The 25,911-nt window shown below is 48.8% G+C and overlaps 1 protein-coding gene across 7 annotated transcripts in view; it reads left to right on the forward strand.

Moving 5' to 3' along the window:
• Window positions 1-22,310, forward strand: part of KIF9 (kinesin family member 9) — a 52,211-nt gene extending 29,901 nt beyond the window's left edge. For all 7 annotated transcript variants that reach the window (XM_063661230.1, XM_063661234.1, XM_063661233.1 and 4 more), the window contains 11 exons: window positions 2,194-2,262; window positions 2,800-2,904; window positions 4,019-4,074; window positions 4,761-4,851; window positions 5,346-5,479; window positions 7,025-7,219; window positions 9,011-9,225; window positions 13,430-13,606; window positions 13,900-14,015; window positions 14,427-14,531; window positions 21,609-22,310. In XM_063661230.1, the coding sequence (XP_063517300.1) occupies window positions 2,194-2,262; window positions 2,800-2,904; window positions 4,019-4,074; window positions 4,761-4,851; window positions 5,346-5,479; window positions 7,025-7,219; window positions 9,011-9,225; window positions 13,430-13,606; window positions 13,900-14,015; window positions 14,427-14,531; window positions 21,609-21,659 (1,314 nt within the window). In that variant the 3' untranslated portion in view covers window positions 21,660-22,310. The remainder of the gene's footprint in view (window positions 1-2,193; window positions 2,263-2,799; window positions 2,905-4,018; window positions 4,075-4,760; window positions 4,852-5,345; window positions 5,480-7,024; window positions 7,220-9,010; window positions 9,226-13,429; window positions 13,607-13,899; window positions 14,016-14,426; window positions 14,532-21,608) is intronic.
• Window positions 22,311-25,911: the final 3,601 nt, after the last annotated feature.

The raw sequence follows: 25,911 nt of genomic DNA on the forward strand, positions 1-25,911 counted from the left end.
GGCACCCTAGCCACATTTCAAGTGTTCAGTAGCTGTATTTGTCTCATCATTACCATACTGGGCAGCACAAATATGGAACATTTCAATAATTGCAGAAAGTGCTATTGGACAGCACTAATCTAGAGAGTATGTTAAAAAGCAAAACATGCTATGAAAAAAAAATTAGAGATTTTCAAAGCATGTTGCAGGGGTGGAGAAGGAATTACAATTTTTTTTTTTTTTTTGAAACAGTGACTCGCTCTATTGCTCAGGCTGGAGTGCAATGGTGCGGTCTCAGCTCACCGCAATCTCCGTCTCCCGGATTCAAGCAACTCTCCTGCCTTAGCCTCTCTAGTAGTTGGGATTACAGGCACACGCCACCATGCTTGGCCAATTTTTGTAATTTTTGTAGAGACAAGGTTTCACAAGGGTGGTCTCGAACTCCTGACCTCAGATGATCCACCTGCCTTGGCCTCCCTAAGTACTGGAATTGCAGGGATGAGCCACCGCACCTGGCTGGAATTACAATTTTAAAGAGTAATTGTGGTGCACCTAATTTAGAAGCTTCTGAACAAAGATTTTCAGGAGGTAAGTGAATGAGTCTTGGAAATACTTAGGAGAAGAAAATTCCAGGGCAGCAGACAAGCGATGCAGAGGCAGAAGCATACCAATTTGTGGAAGTGTTTGGAGTGCACCAGGGAAGAGAAGCAGAAAAGAGGTAATGGGGGCAGATCTCAAAAGCCTCATAGATCACTGTGTTATTCTACAGAAATCTATAAGGACATAAATATATGAGTACAAAAATGTTCTTGCAGCATTGTTTGTAAGCAGCAAAAAATTAGAGGTGAGGCCAGGCACAGTGACTCACGCTTGTAATCCTTGCACTTTGGGAGGCTGAGGTGGGCAGATCACCTGAGGTCAAGAGTTCGAGACCAGCCTGGCCAACGTGGCAAAACCCCATCTCTACTAAAAATACAAAAATTAGCCGGGTGTGGTGGCGCATGCCTATAATCCCAGCTGCTCGGGAGGCTGAGGCAGGAGAATTACATGAACCCGGGAGGCAGAGGTTGCGGTGAGCCAAGATTGCGCCACTGTACTCCAGCCTGGGCGACAGAGCGAGACCCCATCTCAAAAAAAACAACAAAAAAAATTAGAGGTGACATACATGATTATCGTTGGGGAGTGGTGACATGTTCATGCAGTGGTTGGTGAGGATGAGGGTGAAAGGATGAGGGTTATAACCATGCATAGAAAGCATCCTGGAGGCCAGGCACAGTGGCTCACACCTGTAATCCCAGCCCTTTGGGAGGCCGAGGTGAGAGGATTGCCTGAGCCCAGGAGTTTGATACCAGCATGGGCAACATAGTGGGACCCCTGTCTCTACAAAAATTAGCTGAGCATGGCAGTGTGTACCTGTAGCATGACCTACTCAGGAGGCTGAGGTGAGAGGATTGCTTGAGCCCAGGAGGTTGAGGCTGCAGTGAGCCATGATGGTGACACTGCACTCCAGCCTGGAGGACAGAGCAAGAGCCTGTCTCTAAAAAGAAAGCATTCTGGTGCTGGGTATGGTGGCTCATGCCTGTAATCCTAGCACTGTGGGAGGCTGAGGTGGGCGGATCACCTGTGGTCCGGAGTTCGAGACCAGCCTGGCCAACATGGTGAAACCCTGTCTCTACTAAAATTATAAAAATTAGCCAGGTGTGGTGGCGGTCACCTGTAATCCCAGCTACTAGGAGGCTGAACCAAGAGAATCACTTGAACCCGGGAGGCGGAGGTTGCAGTGAGCTGAGACCTCGCCATTGCACTCCAGCCTGGGCGACAAGAGCAAAACTCTGTCTCAAAAAAAAAAAAGAAAGCATTCTGGAGTCCGTAGGCTGCATCAAAAGGGCCATTATCCTGGTAGACTGGAAGGAGCCTGGGGCCCCTGGGAGTTGGGGTTTGAGGTGGCCGTGTGGCTTGTGCCGTCTCTTCTGCTGGCAGTAGCAAAGGCCAGGGGACTGTTCAGGTCCTCCCAGACCCTAAACTCACCCCAGTTAGGGAAGAGTTACCAGTGGGGAGGGAATCACCAGAAGCTGAAAGCATACCCTGTGGATCCAGGAATGGCCGGGATGTCTGGGCACAGAATGAGGAATTGTGCTCTTGCTGTGGAAGAGACAGGGTAGCTTCTCTGATGACCCTTCCTGTCGGCCCCTACCCTACAATGTTTCCCGGCAGAGAATGGTCAAGAACCTGGAGAAGGAACTAGCACTGCTCAAGCAGGAGCTGGCTATCCATGACAACCTGGTAAGAGGCTAGAGGCAAAGGAGGGCGGAGGTGCTGGGGCAGGAGGTGACTAGAGGGACTGGGGCTAGGGGCAGACAGCGTGATGGGTCAAGGCCGATGGTGGGTGGGGTCGGGGAGAAGGCTGAGTGGCAGGAAAGGGGCAGCAGCAAGGGTCCATGAGGACAGGGGTTGGGAGCAGAGTCCTCCAACAGTCCTAAGGGGCCTCAAGGCAGAGGCAGCGCATGCCTCCCGTCCTCGCCATTCTCATGCTGCAGAGTCTGCTGGGACTCAGCCAGCAGAGCCTCTGTCTGGAGTAGCAGGCCCCATGTCTGAGGGTCTTTCCTTTCCTCCCCAACCCCATTATCCCTCTCTGACCCAAGCACCTGGCCTGTTGTGTCAGGCCCTCTGGCAGGACCCAATGATGAAGGGAACGAGCCAGCTTGGGCAGCCAGGGCCTGTGCCCAGCCTCCCTACTTTGCCTCTCAGAATCGCCCCTGCTACTCCCCTGTGGGCTCAGGTTCTTGTTGCTTATCCACATGTTCTTCATCCTCCTTCAAGACCAACCGCACCTTTGTGACCTATGACCCCATGGATGAAATCCAGATCGCTGAGATCAACTCCCAGGTGCGGAGGTACCTGGAGGGGACACTGGACGAGATCGACGTAAGAAACCCCTCTGTGACCACTATGCTCAGCCAGCCTGGGCCTCCCTGTCCTGGGCACACCCCAACACATGCTCTGCTGGCCTCAGAGCCTCATGTGAATGGGTGCAGTGGGTGGAGGGTGGTGCTGGACTCTTGATGTCAGGGTCCCTTCAGCTCATCTCAGGGGCACAAGCACAGGCCCTAGAGCCAGGCTTTCTAGGATTGAATCCCAGCTCAGCTGCCTCTTTGCTGAGTGACCTTGGCAAAATACTCAACCTCGTGTACTTCAGTGACCTCATCTGCCTAGTGGGGAGGGAAACAGAGTGGGGATTAACTGAGCTGCTGCACCTGGGGTGCTTGACTGTGTCCGCAGAATGAAGCTGATAAAGGATGGTGGTCATGCTGGTTGTCTACAAGGTAGACCCCAGGGCCCATGTTGGAGTGGGCCAAGGAGGGGGAAACCACCCCACAAGGAAGGGTCCTCAGGGGGAAGGCTGCATCCTGTTTTCACAGTGCAGTCCATCAAACCCCTCTTCTTGGAGACATGGGCAGACCCCCCTGGCTGTTACTGTGGGCAACTCCGAGAAGCAGGCCTGGGACAACTAAGGCCTGCTCTTCTGGCCTTCACAGGAGGGGCAGTCCCAAATTAACCCTTGATCAAGGGGAATGCTGTGGGCTTTAGGCTGGGGGGAGGCCAGTAACCTTCCTCCAGCCTCATGTGTGTGTGTCTGTGCCTATGCAGACAGGTCCATAAATGGGCTCCATCTGAAGACAGCAGGCAGAACCTTTTGGAAGTAAGAGAAAGCTGGAGAAATACATTTTATTAAAAAAAAAAACTTTAGAAGGTATTTTCAAGGTATAGAATCATTTCATTTTATAGAGGTCTCCACTTAGAAAAGGTGGTTTTTATAGCCTCAGTAAATACTTAGTTTTAAAATTATTAATCAGGTGTTTCTCTGCTCTGGAGGAAGGCTTGGCTGCCACTTTGCTGAGAGGCTGTGTGCACATGTCCTCCTCTCGAGACAGATGGTCCAGGGGTCAGCCAAGGGGTCTTGATTTCTCTACTAACATAGATGCCCCCGGTCCCTCTAGGTGCCCTTGGTCTAACCTCTGCCTTGCTGTCTTCCCTCCAGATAATCAACCTTAGACAGATCAAGGAGGTGTTCAACCAGTTCCGGGTGGTTCTGAGGTGAGAGACCCCCACCCCTGCCTCATTCCTATATCAGGCTGCGATTTTCATCTCCTGCGATCTGGGCACTTGCCTTCAAGAGCATCCACTTCTTGCTCGTGGATGAAGAGCCAAATCAGAGTCCTTGGGGGCATGCCTGGGTCCCTGGTGGATATTCAGTGAGTTCATTAATTGGACAGGAGGTGTTTATGGAGTGCCAGCTCTGAGTGTGCCCAGAGCAGGGCATTGTGAATATTCACCTTGTGAATATTGGCATGTACACCCCCACATCAGGAGGCATTTGTGGTTTATTTGGGTGCAAACATACCCATAGTCTGAGCAGCTTATGCTAGGTGGTGTCACTAAAGCTGGTCACATGATTCCAAGGGGCCTCTTAGAGACAGAACCTAAGACAGAACCCCACATGGTCCCAAGTGAAGCTTACGGTCCTTATCAAGTGTCATCTTGGAGCAGACACACATGGCATAAGGTGGCCCTTGTGGGTTTGGGGGTTGGACAGTGGGTATATGCAGTGGGGCAGGGGGAAGTGAGTCCTTTGTCCTTTTGTCTGGTCTGGTTCATGATGAAGGTGTGGCCCCACACAAGGGACCTCACCCATATGACTTTTAACCCCAGTACTTGGTTCTTGCCCCAGTGGATTCAGCATGGCCCCAGGTACAAGCCATTCTCTTGTGCTGTCTCCCAAGCCAACAGGAACAGGAAGTGGAGTCCACTTTGCGCAGGAAGTACACCCTCATTGACAGGAATGACTTTGCAGCCATTTCTGCTGTCCAGAAGGTAAGCATAGTTGCTACTTGCCGACAGCACTCACCTCAGATTTCCCATCCTCAGACCTTTGCAGAGCCAGCAAGTATTATGCATTAAACCAGAGCTAGGATTGCAACAGATAAAGGTAACACCAGAATGAACACAGGTGACCTGTGTAAGAGTAAACCACTTTTGAATTAAAAATAATTTCCATCAGGTAGAGACATGGATAATAATATTAAAGATGAATTCCTGGAATTAGGTTGGAAATAAGCTTTAAGATCCCCAGAGTATGGAATGAGGTGCCATACTGGTGAGGGGGTGCATGTGGAAAGTGGACATTTGGCAGAGTGGTCAGGGACCGCTCTACTGGGGACAACCTGAGGCTGGCATTAGCAGCTGTCAAACCTTAGTGTGTATGGTGAACATGTCCACCCTGAGCCTTGGGCCATATACATGTGGGTCCCCAAGGGGTCCAAGCCCTTAATCTAACTCACAGACCTTTGGCTGTCCTCTCTATGTAGGCGGGGCTTGTGGATGTTGATGGCCACCTAGTGGGTGAGCCTGAAGGACAAAACTTTGGACTTGGAGTCGCCCCTTTCTCTACCAAACCTGGGAAGAAAGCCAAGTCCAGGAAGACATTCAAAGAGCCACTCAGGTGAGTGACCTTGCCGCTCTGCCTCCTCAGCAGCTGGCCCTCCTCGGTGGGTGAATGGGAGGATGTGCACTGTTCCCACCTTCCCCCAGGTGTCTCAGCTACTGGGTTGGCACAATGGACGTCACTGCTGCCAATACTAGCAAGTCTGTGGGGCCCGGGCTGGGGCTGGTTTGGAACCCCACAAGAATCATCTCTCGTCCTCACAGCAACCTGGTGAGGTGGGAGTTAATGTCTTCATTACACTGATGAAGAAACAGAGGCTTAGAGAGGGGAAGTCACTCACCAAGGCCATACCACCAATGAGTAGTGGAATGGCAGCAAAAAGCTGGACCAGCTCTCCAGAGCACATGCCCTCTGGTACTTTATGTTGTACCCCCTCCCCTCACTTCACTAGGGTCTTCCCGCCGACTGGCACTCAGGTCACCTAAAACTCCAGTTCACCTTTCAGGCAAGACTCGTTTGTATGTGCAAGGTGGGAAGAGCGTTTAGGTTCACTTAGTGAGCCCTCCCAGGGTGCTGTGTAGTGGTGGGTAAGAGCACAGGCTCTGGAGCTGACGCCCGGGCTCCCTTCCCTGCTCTGCACTTCTCACACCCAAGGGGTCACCCCATGTGAGACATGAGAACTGCTCTGTGCCTGTTTCTGCATCTCCAAAATGGGAATAATAATAATAGCATCCAAGTCATTGAGGTTGTTGTGAGCAAGAGTGAGTGAGCGCAGGCCACAGGCCAGAGCTGATTGTAGAAAACTGTTACACGCAGGACAAGAGTCAGGCAGCAGAGGATGCCAGTGTCCCTGGCTTCCTCCTGCATCTTCATGAGTGCAGTCACACCCCAACCCTCTCTGTTCTGCTTCCGGATAATCAGTGCAGTAGTCGATGGGTTGAGGCTCAGTCCCCTGAGCCACACTCGTTGCAAGGAGGAGGAAAGAGGAAGAAACAGATTTTCTATCCTCAGACCTTTGGGAAGAGCCATGGGCATCCTCCTGCCAGTTCGGTCCTCAGATCTGCCTCTTCTCAGAGAAAGGCACGAGGCACTGTCGCTTCGGCAGGGAGGACAGCTACTTTTCTGGGAGCTGGTGTGGAGAACGGGGTGTGGACCAGTAAGAACAGCAGGGCAGAGCCATCCTGCTTTACCATTGGTCCACAGACAGACCTACCCTGTGTGGGGCTCTGCCAGTCCTTCCCAGGGAAGCCTGTATGACTTAGACCTCAGCAGCCATGGTGGTTCCTGAGAACCTGTGGCCCATCCTACAGGTCCATACACTTTCAATCCATGGGGATTGTACCCATTTTTCCCAAGCGTCTCCTGCCAAGACCACTGAGGGCTCTTTGTTCTGATAAATGGGAGAAAAATGCACTCTTCTTCCTCCACATCTGCCTGGCTTAGCATCACACTATTTGCGCTTTTACCTAGGAATATGAGCAAGATGGGAGCTGAATGAGGTGGGGTTCCCAGTGTAGTCAGTGCTGAGAAAGGTCACTCATCCTGGCATCTGATACCTCACTGTCCATGACTGAACCCTGGGGCTTCCGTGCCTTCTTCCAGCTCCTTGGCAAGAAAGGAAGGTGCCAGCAGCCCTGTGAATGGGAAGGACTTGGATTACGTTTCCACCTCCAAGACCCAGCTGGTCCCATCCTCCAAAGATGGGGATGTCAAAGACATGCTTTCGCGGGACCGGGAAACTTCCAGCATTGAGCCCCTTCCCTCAGACTCCCCGAAGGAGGAATTACGTCCAATTAGGTAATCAGCTAATGTTAGCTTCTGCACCAGATCAAACAAAACCATATGTGATCCTCAACATGTAAAGAGTACCTGCAGATAAAAGAGAAATAAAATAAGGAATAATAGGCAAAGACTAGGAGCACAGTCCCCAAAGAACAAACATGACTTACACATCTGCAAAATGATCCAACCTCAGGAGTCACCCAAGATGCACAGTTAAACATGGAATCATTTTAGACCCTCCAAATAGCAATTATTTAAGTAATTAAAGTTATGTATCTTTTGTACAAGTACTGCATTCAAAAGATTTAAAAATTTTAAGGTATGAAAGAATATAACCTCTTCCCTTTCCTCGAATCACTCAGCCCCTCTCCCTGATGAGTTTTTAAGGATCTATCCTAAGGAAATAGATGTGAAACAAGATTTATGCAAAAGAAGTTTATTTCATCATTTATTTAAAAAGCAAAATATATATATTTTTGAAAACCTTCAGTAGCCAACACTAGGGAAAGGGCACTAAGTGAATTGTTCTCTGCTATTGGGTTGTCCGTGAAGAATTTCAGCCTATGAACATTTCTAAACATTCAGAGAAGTTGAAATAATTGTACAGCGAACACTTGTACACCAAGCATCCTCCCAATTCTACAATTTATATGTTACTATTCTTGTTTCATTCTGCCTCTATCCTTCTATCCCTCCATGTTCTTTTTTTGATGCATTTCAAAGTTGCCCACATCAATCCACTTCCCCTTACCCCAACACTTCATCTTACACTCATTAACTAGAGTTCTCAAAGGGTTTTTAATAACATGAAATGCTTTTTTGAAAAAAGTAAGATGTAAAATTAAACATACTGCATGGCCTTAGCCATTCAAAAATATATCAAAAAGGCCAGGCACAGTGGCTTATGCTTGTAATCCCAGCACATTGGTTGGCCAAGGCGAAAGGATTGCTTAAACCCAGGAGCTGGAGAGCCTGGGCAACATAGTGGGACTCTGTCTCTATAATAAATTAAAAGGTAGCTGAGCATGGGAGTACATGCCTGTAGTCCAAGCTACTCAGGAGGCTGAGGCATGAGAATTGATTGAGCCCAGGAGCTCGAGGCTACAGTAAGCTGTGATCAAGTCACTGAACTCCAGCCTGGGCAACAGAGCAACATGCTGTCTCCAAAGAAAAAAAAAAAAAAAAAAAAATGAAATCCAGGGCCAGGCACAGTGGCTCATGCCTGTAATCCCAGCACTTTGGGAGGCTGAGGCGGGTGGATCACCTGAGGTCGGGAGTTCGAGACCAGCCTGACCAACATGGAGAAACCTGGTCTCTACTAAAAATAAAAAAATTAGCCAGGTGTGGTGGCGCATGCCTGTAATCCCAGCTACTCAGGAGGCTGAGGCAGGAGAATCACTTGAACCTAGGAGGTGGGGGTCGCAGGAGCCAAGATTGTGCCACTTCACTCCAGCCTGAGCAACAAGAGCAAAACTGTCTCAAGAAAAAAAAAAAAAAAAGAAAGAAGTACAGAAGGAGATACACCACCATATGCCATTGTTCTTTTCTTTTCTTATTGTTGTTTGTTTCTTATACTTTTCCTTGCTTTCCTCACTTTCTGCCATGGGCATATGTCCTTGTACATGTGCTGAGTAAAACAAAGAGCAGGGAATGATTCACACACAGTTTAGCTTCTGTCTTGGGTAGGTGGTGCCTAGCACTTCTGCCTCCTGCCCACAGAAGTCCCAGGGAAGAAAGATGAAGTGCCTGGTGGCTCCAAGGCAGCCACCTCATTTATCCTCTTTGGTCTCACCCTTGCATCTCAAGGCCCGACACCCCACCCTCCAAACCAGTGGCCTTTGAGGAGTTTAAGAACGAGCAAGGTAGTGAGATCAACCGAATTTTCAAAGAAAACAAATCCATCTTGAATGAACGGAGGAAAAGGGCCAGCGAGACCACACAGCGCATTAATGCCATCAAGCGGGAGATTGATGTGACCCAGGAGGCCCTGAATTTCCAGAAGTCACTACGGGAGAAGCAAGGTAAATGTGTTGGAAAGAGGGCTAGGGAGCTTTGGGGTCTCAGAGTCATGCTGGTCGAAGCAGAACAGCCCTTGGCACCAGAAGACTGAGATGGGAGGGGGCCAGTGGGGGTGCTGGGATGTGACCTTCACCGATAGGTCAGATCACTTAACTCTGGTCAGCCCCTGAGAGCCGCAGAGTCCTCCCCTGTCAGCCAGCCTCTGCCTGTGGGTCCCTCATTGTTGCATTATCTCAGACCTAGGTGCTGGGGCTTCCACCCCATATGTGCTACTGTCCTGGTGAAACAGGCCCTTTGTCCTGAGGAGGTATCACTGGGAGATGGGTAGCTGGTGACCTCTACAAGGTCCGTGGGTCTCTGTGTGGTTTCCTCACTGCCCCAGGTGGTCAGATTGAGGTGAGGCTGCTGGTAGGGACTATGAAAAACCAAGTAAGGGAACAAGAATATGGATGCCAGAGAGCCAAGGGACTCACTTTCAGTAAGGCCATTCCCTATGCTGAATCCCTGACACCCGTGCTGGTCTGTCAGAGTCTTGTCTCCTAGAGCCGGTGGCAGGGGGTGCTCCAGGCTCAAAGAGCAAAGGACCCCAATGTGGGGAGGGTGCTCACCTGGTTACCCTGACCCAGTGTCCTTGTCCTGGTGGTGTGCACTGCCCACACCTGCACTGAGGGCCAAGGCCCATCAAGCTTGCGTGTTTAGATGACTTATCTGAGAGGGCTGGTCAAGTGCAGATTCCCAGCCCCTCAGCCAGTGGTTCTGACTCGGGAGAGATGGAGCAGGGCCCAGGACCTGCATTTTAGTGAGTGACCATTCCAACTCTGGGACAGGTGGTTCAGAGGCCACACTGGTCTTCACACTCCTGGCTCAGTCTTATTGTCTTCTTCCAGACAGGAAACACCACAGGTTACTGGGCTTTCCCTTGCTAAATCACAACCCTGTGCCAGGCCAGCTTTCATGAGTGATCTCCAGATGTCACTTGGTTTATATTCCTGCAAGTCAGATGCATCATCTCACTCACAGGGGGTGCATTTTACTCATTTATTTCTCAGAGGAGCAGGGCGTGGTGGCACACGCTTGTAATCCTAGCATCTTGGGAGGCTGAGGCATGAAAATCGCTTGAACCCAGGAGGCAGAGGTTGCAGTGAGGCAAGATTGCGCCACTGCACTCCAGTCTGGGTGACAGATCAAGACTGTCTTGGAAAAAAATAATAATAATAATTAAACAATTATTTCTCAGAGGGCAACTTTATTTTCTAATTCTTGGGGCCGTTCTTATCATACCTCACAGACCAATTATGACATGCTATTCCTGAGGGCAAAGCCCTCCACAGGTCTGGGAAGCTGGAGAAGGCCAGTGATGATGGCTATAGACATACCCCTATCCAGAGCCACAGGGAGAGGACATGGTGAAGATTTTATGGGACAAACAAGCACTTCTTTGTCCTCTCTGCTCACACTTTCTTTGAACATACAGCCCCTTATTATATATTTAAGATAAAATATACGCATGTTATGCTGGCATATCATTTACTCCTAAATATACCCGAAAGTGGACAGTTTCAAAGGATGAGATGAGGAAGACATTAAATTTTTTTTTTCTTTTTTGAGACGGAGTTTCACTCTTGTTGCCCAGGCTGGAGTGCAATGGCATGATCTCGGCTCACTGCAACCTCCGCCTCCTGGGTTCAAGTGATTCTGCTGCCTCAGCCTCCCAAGTAGCTGCGATTACAGGCATACCCGCCACCATGCCCAGCTAATTTTGTGTTTTTAGTAGAGATGGGGTTTCTCCATGTTGGTCAGGCTGGTCTCGAACTCCCGACCTCAGGTGATCTGCCCGATTTTTGGCCGGGCGTGGTGGCTCACGCCTGTAATCCCAGCACTTTGGGAGGCCGAGGCGGGCGGATCACGAGGTCAGGAGATCAAGGCCATCCTGGCTAACACGGTGAAACCCTGTCTCTACTAAAAATACAAAAAAATCATCCGGACATAGGTGGTGCACACCTGTAGTCCCAGCTGCTGGGGAGGCTGAGGCAGGAGAATGGTGTAAAACTCAGGAGGCAGAGCTTGCAGTGAGCCGAGATCACGCCACTGCACGCCACTGCACTCCAGCCTGGGAGACAGAATGAGACTCCGTCTCAAAAAAAAAAAAAGAAAAAAAAATTTATCTATCAGTATCAAAAAAAACCCATTTTTGTGCTGTCCCCCAAAAGTAGTTGTTTTTCCACTGATTATTAAAATATTAATAAAATACCTTTATTTTATTGAATTTACTTGAACAGATCAAGTAAACTCGTATCTCCTAGGCCAGGCAAAGTGGCTCACGCCTGTAATCTCAGCACTTTGGGAGGCTGAGGCAGGTGGATTGCTTGAGTACAGGAGTTCGAGACCAGCCTGGGCAATACAATGAGACCCCGTCTCTACAAAAAAACATAAAAAATTAGCTGGGCGTGGTGGCACATGGCTATAGTCTCAGTTACTTGGGAGGTATGGTGAAAGGATCACCTGAGCCCAGAAGGTTGAGGTTGCAGTGAGCCATGATCATGTTATGGCACTTTAGCCTCGGCGACAGAGTGAGGCCCTGTCAAATCAATCAATCAATCAATCTCTTAGATACCTTATTATTGACAGCCACTTGTTGACCTAGGAAGGTCAACATATTTGGAACATTAGTCTCTTGTAAAAGAACTTGAGGCCAGTAATTCAAGAAAAAGAAAAAGAAACAAAGAAAAGAAAAAAAGAAAAATGTAAAAATGTAAAATCATCTTTAAATTCAACTCTTTTTTTTTCCTGGAGATAATCAGAGATCCTCTGAGTAGAACAAAAGATGTTCACAGTTACTCCCCATCTCCATAGAGTACTGTAAAGACTCTACTCTGTAAAGGATTGTGGCTTATCCAAATAATCACATCAGGGACCTCCCACAGCATAGAGAACACAGTAGATTGCTCTGCATTGAAGGTGAGACACCTGGTGAGGTTGACTCCCACTCCCCACTCCAGATCCCAGATCCCAGAGTCTAGACATTTGCTTTTCCATTAATGACTCTATTAGTGGCTTTTAATGTGTCTCACTTTTTTCTCAATAAACATCAGTGGAAGTGCTAACACTTTCCTCTAGCACCTGGGGGCTGCCTCATGCACCCCAGCCACACACCTCAGGTCACATGCAGAACACACTTACCCTACGCTTGGGGATGGGGGTTGATGTGATGCCTTTGCTAAGCTTTCAGGTGCTGTGAGCAGTGGAGAGCAGGGTGAATGGCTTTGCACACCAAATTATTTTGTCTTAACCCAACAACTGTCACTGAACTGACAGACCTTAAAAGATCCATGCAAAGAGACTAATAGCACTGACCCTTGTCCCTGGAGCCCTTTGATAGCTACTCAACACGATATAGATGTCTAATCATCTCTAACAAGAAGGTAGCTGGTGAGCTGCGCATGGTGGCTCACGCCTGTAATCCCATCACTTTGGGAGGCTGAGGTGGGCAGATCACCTGAGGTCAGGAATTCAAGACCAGCCTGGGCAACATGGTGAAACCCTGTCTCTACTAAAAATACAAAAATTAGCTGGGCGTGGTGGCACATGCCTGTAATCCCAGTTATTCAGGAGGCTAAGGGAGGAGAATCGCTTGAACTCGGGAGGCAGAGTTGCAGTGAGCCGAGATTGTGCCACTGCACTCTAGCCTGGGCAACAAGGCGAGACTCCATCTCAAAAAGAAAAAAAAAGAAAGTAGCTGGTGGATGTGTGTATCAGCAAGAGGCAATTTGAACATCTGCTGTTATTAATAAGGAGACTTGCCCAAGTGCCTTGTAGTACTAGCCAGTGATGGCAGTTTGTAGATGTAATTTACAAGAAAAATAGACATTTGTATACTAGGGGTGCTTACTAAATATCTTTCGCTACTAGAGTTTTAAATAAAATAAGCATAGAGCATGGGCCTTCTGCACCTTCCCCTGCCCTCTGCTCTTGTTTGTCCTAAAATGCCAGTGTGGCCCCACTGAGCTGAGCTCCCCTCCCTGTGAGATTATGCCCTGGCAGCCTGGCCTTCTTGTGCTTTGCCCATCTCCTTGCCATGGGCCAGCCCTGCCTGTGGTCTCCTGTCTTCATGATTTGCCAGCTCTGTGCCCACCTTCTGGAATCCCTTCCTCCCCCAATTTCAGGTGGACACCTCCTCATTTCCTGACTTCTTCCATCACCTTGCAGGCAAGTACGAAAACAAGGGGCTGATGATCATTGATGAGGAAGAATTCCTGCTGATCCTCAAGCTCAAAGACCTCAAGAAGCAGTACCGCAGCGAGTACCAGGACCTGCGTGACCTCAGGGCTGAGATCCAGTATTGCCAGCACCTAGTGGATCAGTGTCGCCACCGCCTGCTCATGGGTGCGACAGTTGGGAAGGTTGGCCGCCACCTGAGGTACAAGGAGGCTCAGGGAGAGGCCACAGCCTGAGTTCTGGAAGCACCCTCAGAGTTTCTCTCTGGCAGAGCCAGGGGCTGGGCAGGGGCTTCAGATGTGTGGTTCCCAGGACTGTGAGGGCCAGAGATGGAGATGGGGACAGGGTAAGACCTTGGAGCAGGAAGTGAACAGATGGTGAGCCTGCAACAGTTATAAGACAGATGAGAGCACACAGCCCTTACCGGCTTCCTCAGGTTCTGTCTCCTCACCTCCTTGTAGAATTTGACATCTGGTACAATGAGTCCTTTGTCATCCCTGAGGACATGCAGATGGCACTGAAGCCAGGCGGCAGCATCCGGCCAGGCATGGTCCCTGTGAACAGGATTGTGTCTATGGTGAGCGGCACAGGGGCAGGGGCGTGGCAGTGGTTGAGCATGGGGCAATGGGCAGTGCCCCTTGACCTCTGTTCTCATCACAAAGATGGCAGTGTGTGTGGCGCTCCCAGCCTCTCCACAGCCAGCTCAGGCAGGTGGGCAGGTACAGGTCTCTCCTCGGTTACCAAGGGATGGGGGAAAATACCATTCTTGCTACTGCCACCTTTCTAAAGCAGTTCATCCTGCTCAGGCAGCAGTTACTGGTTGTCTGTGGGAACACTGACAGACACGGGGGCTGGAGGGCTGTGAGATGCCCTTTTGGTCGGGGGGGGTGTGTGGTACAAACCCAGCAAGGGACTGCCCTGATGCCCACCACAGCTCTGTTAGGGTATATCCTGACAATACCATGCTAAAGGGACTGTCCTCCCCCAGGGAGAAGATGACCAGGACAAATTCAGCCAGCTGCAGCAGAGGGTGCTTCCTGAGGGCCCTGATTCCATCTCCTTCTACAATGCCAAAGTCAAGATAGAGCAGAAGGTAACTCAGAGGCCTGTGTCTCCAGGAGGATGGGGGCCTCAGTGACTAGGAAACCCAGGATCATATTCCCTACTTTAGAGAGGTAGGGAAGGAATGGCACCATTCCAAGGAGATTAGTCACCCTCAGTCAGTGGGTGTCTTCTGCCAACTAGACTGCAATTGGGCTGGACCCTAGAGGAGTCCCACCAACCATGGCCAGGCCAGGACATGGCTGGTGAGTGCTGACTAGCCTATGTATGGTTTGCAGCACAAGGCCCAGGGATCCCCTGAGGCTTCCACCTGTCAGGGAGGACCTCTCCAACGGGGTCCACTCTGCACAGGTGGCAGGGGACGGAGGATCACATGCAGCTGAGGCATAGCTAGACATGGCGTTAGCTATAGATTGGGTGGGGTACTCTCCTCCTCAAGCAGGTTAGGCTAGTGCAGAGGGTCTCCACTCTACTAAGGCCTTGCCTGGAGCCAGAACACAGAGGGTCCTGTGCACTGCACACTCCTCTTTGCACAGAGGCAGTGCTTATACAGCAAGTGGCAGATGCACACGGGGCAGATGCCCAAGTGAGTTCATTCTTTCACAAATATTTTTGTAGTTATTTATTAACATACTCATTAGGTGATACATTCATGTGTTTCAAACATTAAGAAAGCATGAAAGTACATGGCTGGGGACCAAGGTGGGTGCATCATGAGGTCAGGAGTTCGAGACTGGCCTGGCCAACATAGTGAAATCCTGTCTCTACTAAAAATACAAAAATTAGCCGGGCATGGTGGTGCGTGCCTGTAATCCCAGCTACTCGGGAGGCTGAGGCAGGAGAATCGCTTGAACCCAGGAGGTGCAGGTTGTGGTGACCCAAGATCCCACCACTGCACTCCAGCCTGGGCAACAGAGCGAGACTCTGTCTCAAAAAAAAAAAAAAAAAAAAAAAAGAAAGAAAGAAAGTACATGGCTGGGCACGGTGGCTCACGCCTGTAATTCCATTCCAGCACTTTGGGAGGCCGAGGTGGGTGGATCACTTGAGGTCAGGAGTTCAAGACCAGCCTGGGTAACATGATGAAACCCTGTCTCTACTAAAAATACAAAAAATTAGCCAGGCGTGGTGGCACATGTCTATAATTCCAGCTACTCAAGGGGCTGAGGCAGGAGAATTGCTTGAACCTGGGAGGTAGAGGTTGCAGTGAGCCAAGATCACACCACTTTACTCCAGCCTGTGCAACAAAGCGAAACTCTATCTCAAAAAAAAGAAAAAAAAAAATGCTGGGCACAGTGGCTCTGGCTGGGCGCAGTGGCTCACGCCTGTAATCCCAGCACTTTGGGAGGCTGAGGCAGGTGGATTGCCAGAGCTCAGGAGTTTGAGACCAGCCTGAGCAACATGGTGAAACCCTGTCTCTACTAAAATACAAAAACTTAGCTGGGTATGGCAGCATGCTCCTGTAGTCCCAGCCACTCTGGAGGCTGAGGCAGGACAATTGCTAGAACCTGGGAGGCGGAGGTCTCAGTGAGCTGAGATTGTACCACTACACTCCAGCCTCGGTGACAGAATGAGAGACTCTGTCTCCAAAAAAAAAAAAAAAGAAAGTACAAACGCTGTCCCCCTCTATCAGCTTCTGATAGGGCACCCCTGTCACTTGTTTCAGATCCTGGCAACCCCTTCTGACAGGACACCCCATCACTTGTTTCTAGTGTTCCCCTCAGTTTTCTCTCTCTCTTTTTTTTTTGGGGGGGTGGGATGGAATTTCACTCTTATTGCCCAGGCTGGAGTGCAATGGCGTGACCTCAGCTCACTGCAACCTCTGCCTCCCAGGTTCAAGTGATTCTCCTGCCTCAGCCTCCTGAGTAGCTGGTGGCGTGCCACCATGCCCGGCTAATTTTTTGTATTTTTAGTAGAGATGGGGTTTCACCATGTTGGCCAGGCTGGTCTCGAACTCCTGACCTCAGGTGATCCACCTGCCTCGGCCTCCCAAAGTGCTGAGATTACAGGCGTGAGCCACCGTGCCTGGCTTCCCCTCAGTTTTCTGCATCTTGCTTTTTCTACTTAGCAACACATCCTGAAGATCATGTTGTGTCAACCTATAGGTGCTTCTGTGTCTTTTTTTGTTTTTGTTTTTTCTTTTGAGACAGTGTTGTGCTCTGTTGCCCAAGCTAGAGTGCAGTGGCATGATCATGGCTCATTACAGCTTCGACCTCACAGATTGAAGCGATCCTCCCACCTCAGCCTCCCGAGTAGCTGGGACTATAGGCATGCACCACATGCCCAGCTAATTTTTTTTTTTTTTGGTAGAGATGGGGTTTTGCCTTGTTGCCCAGGCTGGTCTCAAACACCTAGGCTCAAGTGATCCGCCTGCCCTGGCCTCCCAAAGTGCTGATATTACAGGCATGAGCCATTGTACCTGGCCAGTCTTTTCTTATTAATTTTTAGAAACTTTTTTTTTTTTTTTTTTTTTTGAGACAGAGTCTCACTCTGTCACCCAGGCTGGAATGCAGTGGCACAGTCTTGGCTCACTGCAACTTCTGCCTCTGGGCTCAAACTATTCTCCTGCCTCAGCCTCCTAAATAACTGGGACTACAGGCACCCACAACCACACCCAGCTAATTTTTTTGTATTTTAAGTAGAGACAGGGTTTCACCATATTGGCCAGGCTGGTCTCGAACTCCTGACCTCAGGTGATCCACCCACCTTGGCCTCCCAAAGTGCTGGGATTACAGATATGAGCCACTGCACCTGACCAAGAAATTAGCTCTTTGTGATATGATTTACAACTATTTTTTCCTGTTTGTCATTTGTCTTTTGACTTTCCTTATGGTTGTTTTTTTTTTTTTTTTTTGAGATGGAGTCTCTCTCTGTCGCCCAACCTGGAATGCAGTGGCGCAATCTCGGCTCACTGCAACTCCACCTTCCGGGTTCACGCCATTCTCCTGCCTCAGCCTCCTGAGTAGCTGGGACTACAGGCGCCCACCACCACGCCCAGCTAATTTTTTGTATTTTTAGTAGAGACGGGGTTTCACCGTGTTAGCCAGGATGGTCTCGATCTCCTAACCTCTTGATCCACCCGCCTTGGCCTCCCAAAGTGCTGGGATTACAGGCGTGAGCCAGCATGCCCGGCTGACTTTCCTTATGGTTTTGTGTAGTTATTTTGTTATTTTTAAGAAATCAAGCTTAGTCCATTTAGGCTGCTGCAACAAAATACCTTAGACTGGGGAATTTATAAACAGCAGAAATGGGCTGGGCGCGGTGGCTCACACCTGTAATCCCAGCACTTTGGGAGGCTGAGGTGAGTGGATCACCTGAGGTCAGGAGTTCGAGACCAGCCTGGCCAACATGGTGAAACCCCGTCTCTACTAAAAATACAAAAATTAGCCGGGTGTGGTGATGCATGCCTGTAGTTCCAGCTGCTCGGGAGGCTGAGGCGGGAGAATTGCTTGAACCGGGGAGGTGGAGGTTGCAGTGAGCTGAGATTGTGCCACTGCACTCCAGCCTGGGTGACAGAGTAAGACTCTGTTAAAAAAAAAAAAAAAAAAAAAAAGCAGAAATGTATTGCTAACAGTTCTGGAAGCTGGCAAGTATAACATCAAAGCATCAGCAGATATGGGCTAGTAAGGGTTTGCCCTCTGCTTCAGAGGTGGTGCCTTCTAGTTGTGTCCTCACACAGCAGAGGTGCAATAAACTGACGAGCTCCCTCAGGCCCCTTTTATAGGGCACTAATCCCATCCCTGAGGGTGGAGCCTTCAAGACCTGTTACCTCTCAAAGGCCTCACCTCTTCATAGCATCACCATGGGGGTTAGCTTTCAACATACGAATTTTGGGGAGACACTGATATTCAGACCATAGCACGAGTTTATCGGTATTCTTTTTCTTAGTTTCTAGATTTTGTGTCATCATTTCCCCCAGTTGAATTCACTCTTTACGTTTAGGATTAAGCTGACATCTTCACTTACCTGATGGCTGTGAGGAGCTGAAGCCCATCCAGAGAGGCTTAAGCATAGGGGTTTCTTACATGGATTCTAAACATCCCATAGAGCAGCATGTCCCATCCTTGTGCTGTGCACACAAATCACCAGGGGTCTTTTTAGAATGCAGATGGCCGGTAACAATAGCTCAAGCCTATAATCCCAGTACTTTGGGAGGCTGAGGCGGGCAGATCACTTGAGGCCAGGAGTTGGAGACCAGCCTGGCCATCGTGGTGAAACCCCATCTCTACTAAAAATACAAAAATTAGCCAGCCATGGTGGTGCATGCCTGTGCACGCCTGTAATCCCAGCTACTTGGGAGGCTGAGGTGTGAGAATTGCTTAAACCAGGGAGGTGGAGGTTGCAGTGAGCCGAGCTTGCACCACTGCACTCCGGCCTGGGCAACGAAGAGAAACTCTGTCTAAAAAAAAAAAAAGTAGATACTGATGGAGCCTGAGATTCTATATTTTGAATAAACTCCCAGATGATGTCCAGGACCACACTTGGGGTAGCACACTTAGAGGCTTTACCTTAGAACCTGCTCTTTATTAGGTTGAAGACGTTCTTTTCTGTTCCTATTGAGTGTGTATTTTTTTTCTCAATCATGAAAGGAATATTGGAACCGTTATCTTTTTGCATACTGCCTCCCTTTTCTTTCTATTCTCATTCCTAGGACTCTGATTAGATGTATTTTATTTCATTCTGTCTTCTGTATCTCTTAAAATATCTTATGTTTCTTCCAGCTCCTCATTTCTCTATGCTGTAATTTAGGTAACTTTTTTTTTTAGACGGAGTTTTGCTCTTTCACCCAGGCTGGAGTGAAGTGGCGCAATCTCGGCTCACTGCAGCCTCTGCCCCCTGGGTTGTAAGCGATTCTCCTGCCTCAGCCTCCCAAGTAGCTGGGATTATAGGCGTGCGCCACCATGCCTGGCTAATTTTTGTATTTTTAATACAGACAGGGTTTCACCATGTTGGCCAGGCTGGTCTCGAACTCCTGACCTCGTGATCCACCCGCCTTGGCTTCCCAAAGTGCTGGGATTAGAGGCATGAGCCACCGTGCCCAGCCTGGGTAACTTCTTTTTATTTTTTTCCCCCGAGATGGCGTCTTCCTCTGTCACCCAGGCTAGAGTGCAATGGTGTGATCTTGGCTCACTGCAACCTCTGCCTCCCAGGTTTAAGCGATTCTCCTTCCTCGGCCTCCCGAGTAGCTGGGATTATAGGCATGCGCCACCACTACCTGCTAATTTTGTATTTTTAGTAGAGATGGGGTTTTTCCTGTTGGTCAGGCTGGTCTCGAACTCCCAATCTCAGGTGATCTGCCCGCCTCGGCCTCCCAAAGTGCTGGGATTACAGGCATGAGCCACCGTGCCTGGCATTCTTTTTCTTTTTAATTAAAGAATTTTTTTTTTTAATAGAGATTGGGTCTCCCTATGTTGTTCAGGCTGGTCTTCAGTTCCTAGACTCAAGGGATCCTCCTGCCTGGGCCTTCCAAAGTGCTGGGATTACAGGCATGAGCCACTGCACCCAGCCTTTTTTTTTTTTTTTTTTTTTGACAAGGTCTTGCTGTGTCACCCAAGCTGGAGGGAGTGCAGTGACACGATCATAGCCCACTGCAGTCTTGATATCCTGGGCTCAAGCAATCCTCTCACCTCAGCTTCCCAAAGTGCTGGGATCATGGGCGTGAGCCCCTGTGCCCAGCTAGTTATTTTAAATAAATTCTTATTTTATGCTTTTTAAAAGGCTTTCTTGAGATAGAATTTGCATACCATACAATTCGCCCATTTAAAATGTGCAACTCGCCAGGCACGGTGGCTCACGCCTGTAATCCCAGCACTTTGGGAGACTGAGGTGGGCGGATCACTCAAGGTGAGGAGTTCAAGACCAGCCTGGCCAACATGGTGAAACCCTGTCTTTACTAAAAACACAAAAACTAGCCGGGGATGATGGTGCACACGTGTAATCACAGCTACTCAGGAGGCTGAGGCAGGAGAATCGCTTGAACCCGGGAGGCAGAGGTTGTAGTGAGCCGAGATTGCACCACTGTACTCCGGCCTGGGTGACAGAGCGAGACTCCATCTCAAAAAAAAAAAAAAAAATTCTAAATCATTAAGCAGAGGAATCCTGTATTTCTACAGGTCAAAATTCTATTCTCTCATTCCCCAATCTGTAGAATTCTCTGTGTTGGCCATTTTTAATGTTTAAGATATGCCCATGCACAAACTTTGTATGTAAATGTTATACTCGAACCATTCCATGTTCTTTCAATTCTATGTTATAGTTATTTAAATATATATTTTTTATATAGGAAACATATAGATCAGATTTTTCATGGTCAAAATCTGTTTCCTGTTTTACTGAGTCTCATGGTGGCTTGACAGTGGCGTGTGTATGTTTGTGTGTTTGTGTGTGTATTGAAATCGTGAGCTTGTGTTTGATTGAACTTAAGCTCAAGGAGACATGAACACATAAATAGAAATTATTTTCCCCCTGAAAAGGTTTGCACTTGCCTTCTGCAGTTAGCCATGGGGCATTACCAACCCAGGACCATTTTAATCCTCTTCAAGAATTCCAGTTTAATATGGGAGCTTCAATTCAGACTCCTACTTTGTGGGGAACCTAAGATTCCATGTTCCAAGCTATTTTTAGCATTTGCTGGCTTACAGCCCACTGTTTCTGTTTCAGCCTACAGTTTTCACCTGCTTTCTAAGAGCGTAGTGATGCATTAAAAAGGTATAATTTGTGAACATCTGATTGATTGCAGTGGCAAAGAGAGGGCCCTTCTGAATACCTGGCCCCTAACTCCTCTGGAGATAGAACCCTCTTCTTTTCTTTCTGAACCTATTCCCTATCAGAAACTCCCAAGTATGCCCTTGAAACCTACATGCCTCCTTTCAAATATGCCTGCCAGACTGTTTTAAAATAGTTTTACACACTTACTTTAGGATAAAAGAATGAAAGCGTTTGAATGGAATGTTATTTCTCAGAGAATTGGGGCTACTTAGAAGGAATCCTTGTCCACAACCCATGATGTTTGCAGGAGGAATGATAGGGTGAATGTGAGTGGCCTGGTCTGAGTCCCTGCTATGTCTGTCCCTCCTAATAAGTTCCTGTTTTCTCTTCCCTCTGTGTCCAGCATAATTACTTGAAAACCATGATGGGCCTCCAGCAGGCACATAGAAAATAGAACCTCATCGCCGGTACCTTAAAGGACAAGACCAGCAACTCCAACCTACTGTAGTGGAGCTGCTCAACCACCTGCCCAGAGCTGCAGCCCCTCTACTCCAATGCTGGGACCCAGCACAAAGAACACATATGGCCTGCATGTTGGGAGGAGCATCCTCCAAGGATAACCTTGCTCATCTCCACAGAGCACTTTGGGTTTTAATTCACTGTCTTATATGCAGGGACAGGATAAAATAACTTTCTAGTTTGGACTTTCAGTGCTCATCTGAGAACTTTGTCTTATTTCCTGTCTGAAAGGACATATTCTCTATGTATGTGTGAGGTCAGAACTGAGTCTCAAGTAGGAAGGCAGAAAAGTAGCTCAGCCAGGCTCCTCCTGGCAGGCCTTTGTCGCACTGGTCAGCCCTTTTCCGGGATAGACATCCTAGGGTGGGGGTGGTGAGCTCGGTCTGAGGAGCTCTGCTTCTTACAGCTCCCTCAGACCCTAAGTTCTCTCAAGACATCTTATCTGTGTTTCTGAGCCAGTGAAGAGGACAGGAGGAGGCCCTCCTTCATTTGGCAACCAGGGGAGGATAAGGTCTAGCCACAGACCAGAAAGGGGTGAGGCAGAGCTGGCTCCATGTACCAGGGAATAAATGAGCAGCTTCTGGGAGACATGTCCTCTGTGTGTTTCCAGAACACCACGGCCTTCCCTACGCAGCATGCACGGCCACCAGGTGCCAGGGTGCCTCCCCTCCCCACTTTCTCTCTCTCTGTGTAGGCTGCACTGAGCAGAAGTGAAAGTGAACGATTTACCCTGAATAGGAACTGGGATCACTGTCAAGGCTGAGCAGGGAAGAGAGAAGATATCACTCTCTATCAAGTTACCAGGCTGCAGCTTGGGCCCTTGGTGGTGGCACCAAAGGGAAAGAGTTCACTACTTTGCTCAGAGAACAAACTCAGGCCCTCTGGGGCCTTCCAGGCTGACTAATACGCCCCTGGGTTGGTAAACCAAGTCTCCACTGAGTGAAAAGTTTCAGTGCTTCCTTGGAATTGTATCTCACCCCCTCTTCTGTTCTTATGGGTCAAGGCCTTGGCCTGGCACTCTGTGGGTGCTCCCCCATCTGACACCCTCATCAGGCCCTTGAGGTTGCTGTTATTCCAACAGTGGGAGAGGAGGTTCTGCTCACCTGGCAGCCCTGTCATGGGAAGCTGTGAGAGAAAAATACATCACTTCTGGTGGGTGATATCCAGCTCTGGGACCACTTTGTATGAGGAAAGATGGAAGGAACTAGGTCTGCTTACCTGAAGAGGAAGAGAAATGTGACAGAGGCCATGAGGGGCTGCCAGGTAGAAGGGAAAGCAAGAGGATGTGGATGTGGGCTGAATGTTTGCTACTGAATGAGTAGCAAACATTTTTCCCAAAGGTTTTGTTGTTATTGTTGTTTTTGAGACAGGGTGTTACTCTGTCATCCAGGCTGGAGTGGAGCGGTGCCATCACAGCTCCTTGCAGCCTCAACCTCCTGGGCTCAATCCTCCCACCCCAGCCTCCGGAGTAGCTGGGACTACAGGTGCACACCACTATGCCTGGCTAGTTTTTAAATTTTTTGTGGAGATGGAGTCTCACTATGTTGTCCAGAATGGTCTTGAAACTTCTGGGCTCAAACGATCCTCCCACCTTAGCCTCCCAAAGTGCCGAGCGATTACAGGTGTGAGCCACTTCTCCTGGCCAAGATTGTTATCTCAAAATAAGAAGAGGCTTAAAATGAGAGCAGTCCTGGCATGAAGTCATTAGTGAGGGCCCTGCAGCAGTAGGCTGTCTGGCGAGGAGGTTGCACCTGGTTGAAGGTTGAACTGGATAGTATCTATCCAATCAAAAACCCTGTGATTCTGCTCTTCAGCCCATCAGCAGATGGACATGGATTTTGTTGAAGAAAGTGATAGGATTGCCTTGAAGCTCTGCCCTCTCCCTCCTCCAGCTCCTTTCTCTTTCCCTGACTGATGCTTCCAGGAGTCGATGCTTCTAACATGGCAGGAAGGTAGGGGTGTTGTGTTCATTCAGATGGGTCTGTCATTCCAGAAAATAATTCCTGCTGAGTTAATTTGGCCATCCAAGTCACCCCTGGAGGGACTTCCAGTTGTAACAACGTGACAGGTGAGATAACCTGAAAACATTCCTGCTACAAATAGAGGTGCTGACTAAAGTGTAACATACTTTTAAATACAGTTGACCCTTGAGGCCACGTGCGGTGGTTCATGCCTGTAATCCCAGCACTTTGGGAGGCTGAGGCAGGTAGATCACTTGAGGCCAGGAGTTTGAGACCAGCCTGGCAAACATGGCAAAAACCCGTCTCTACTAAAAATACAAAAATTAGCCAGGTGTGGTGGTGCACACCTGTAATCCCACCTACTTGGGAGGCTGAGACACAAGAATTGCTTGAATGTGGGAGGCGGAGGCTGCAGTGAGCTGAGATCATGCTGCCGCACTCCAGCCTGGAGAACAGAGATTCTGTCTCAAAAAAAAAAAGAAAAAGAGAAAAGAAATACAGTTGACCCTTGAACAACACGGGTTTGAAATGCACAAGTCCACTTATACATGGGATTTTTTCAACCAAAGATGGATTAAAAATACAGTATTCAAGGGATGCAAAATCCACATATGTGGAGAGTCAACTTTTTGTATGTGCAGGTTCCGCAGGGCTGAGTGCAAGACTTACGTGTGGATTTTGGCATATGGAAGGGGCCCTGGAGCCAATCCCACATGTATACCAAGGGACGACTGTACAAAGTAAAATTTGCAAGCAAGAAAGGGAACTGTCAGGAGCTGGAGATAAAAGAGGAACTGAAAACCTGAGTGGTCAGCATGTGAACTGGCTATGGCTTCTAGGGACCAGGAGAAGGTATGTGAGCAGATTGTTACTTTTGAAGGTTAAATGTTCACATAAGTATGAGAAATAAGACTTCGGTTCATGCCATATAGGAAGTTGGAAATGGGACTGCCTGAATAACGATGGCACCCTGAAGGCTTCATCACTGGTGAAGAGGTGAGCTAGATAACCGAATGTCTAATTGTCTCCCTAAATATACTTTACCCATAACCTTCCTTAGCCTAATTGCTCAGGCTAAAATCCTTAGTTTTGTACTTCATTCTTCTCTTCTCTCAGACCTCACACTGAATCTATCCAGAAATTCAGTAGGCTTTACCTTCCTCCTATATTCAAAATCTGACCACTTCTCACCACTTCTTGCCTGGATATTGCAACAGCTTCCTGTCTCCTGGCTTCTCCTTTTGCTCTCTATTTCCAGAACAGCAACCTGGCTGAACCTTTTTTTTTTTTTTTTTTTTTTTGTCATGCTGGAGAGCAGTGGCATGATACTAGCTCACTGCATCCTCGAACTCCTGGGTTCGAACAATCCTCCCATGTCAGCCTCCAGAGTAGGTAGGATTACAAGTGTGAGCCATCAGGTCTAGCCCTGGTTGACCTTCTGAAATATGTCAGATCACATTACACCTCTTTTCAACTTTTTAATGGTTTCCTATTTTGCTCAGAGTGAAACCCAAGTCCTTAAAACATCCCACAAGATCCTATATAATCATGACTTCTATGATTTCTCTACTCTTGTCTCGTCTACTGTCTCCTTGCTTACTCTACTCTAGCCACACGGGCTTCCTTACTTTTCCTCCCAACATGCCAGACAGACAGCTCCTGCTTCCGGGCCTTTGCAATGGCTGTTTCCTCTGCCTAAAACATTCTTTCCCTACATGTTCACATGATTCATGATTCACTTTCCTAAGTCCTTGCTTAAATGTCACTTTTTTTTTTTTTTTTTTTGAGTCGGCGTCTCGCTGTGTCTCCCAGGCTGGAGTGCAATGGCACAATCTTGGCTCACGGCAACCTCCGCCTCCCGGCTTCAAGCGATTCTCCTGCCCCAGCCTTCCGAGTAGCTGGGATTACATGCATGTGCCACCACGCCCAGCAAACTTTTGTATTTTTAGTAGAGATGGGGTTTCACCATATTGGCCAGGCTGTTCTCTTGGCCAGGCTGGTCTCAAACAACTGACCTTGTGATCCTCCTGCCTCGGCCTCCCAAAGTGCTGGGATTACAGGCGTGAATCACCACGCCCGGCCCTTTTTTGAGACAGAGTTTCACTCTCTTGCCAGGCTGGAGTGCAGTGGTGCGATCTCTGTTCACTGCAACCTCTGCCTCCCAGGTTCAAGCGATTCTCACACCTCAGCCTCCAAGTAGCTGGGATTACAGGCGCACACCACCAC

This window comes from Pongo pygmaeus, chromosome 2 (genome assembly GCF_028885625.2).
Source record: "Pongo pygmaeus isolate AG05252 chromosome 2, NHGRI_mPonPyg2-v2.0_pri, whole genome shotgun sequence".
Lineage (NCBI taxonomy): Eukaryota > Metazoa > Chordata > Mammalia > Primates > Hominidae > Pongo > Pongo pygmaeus.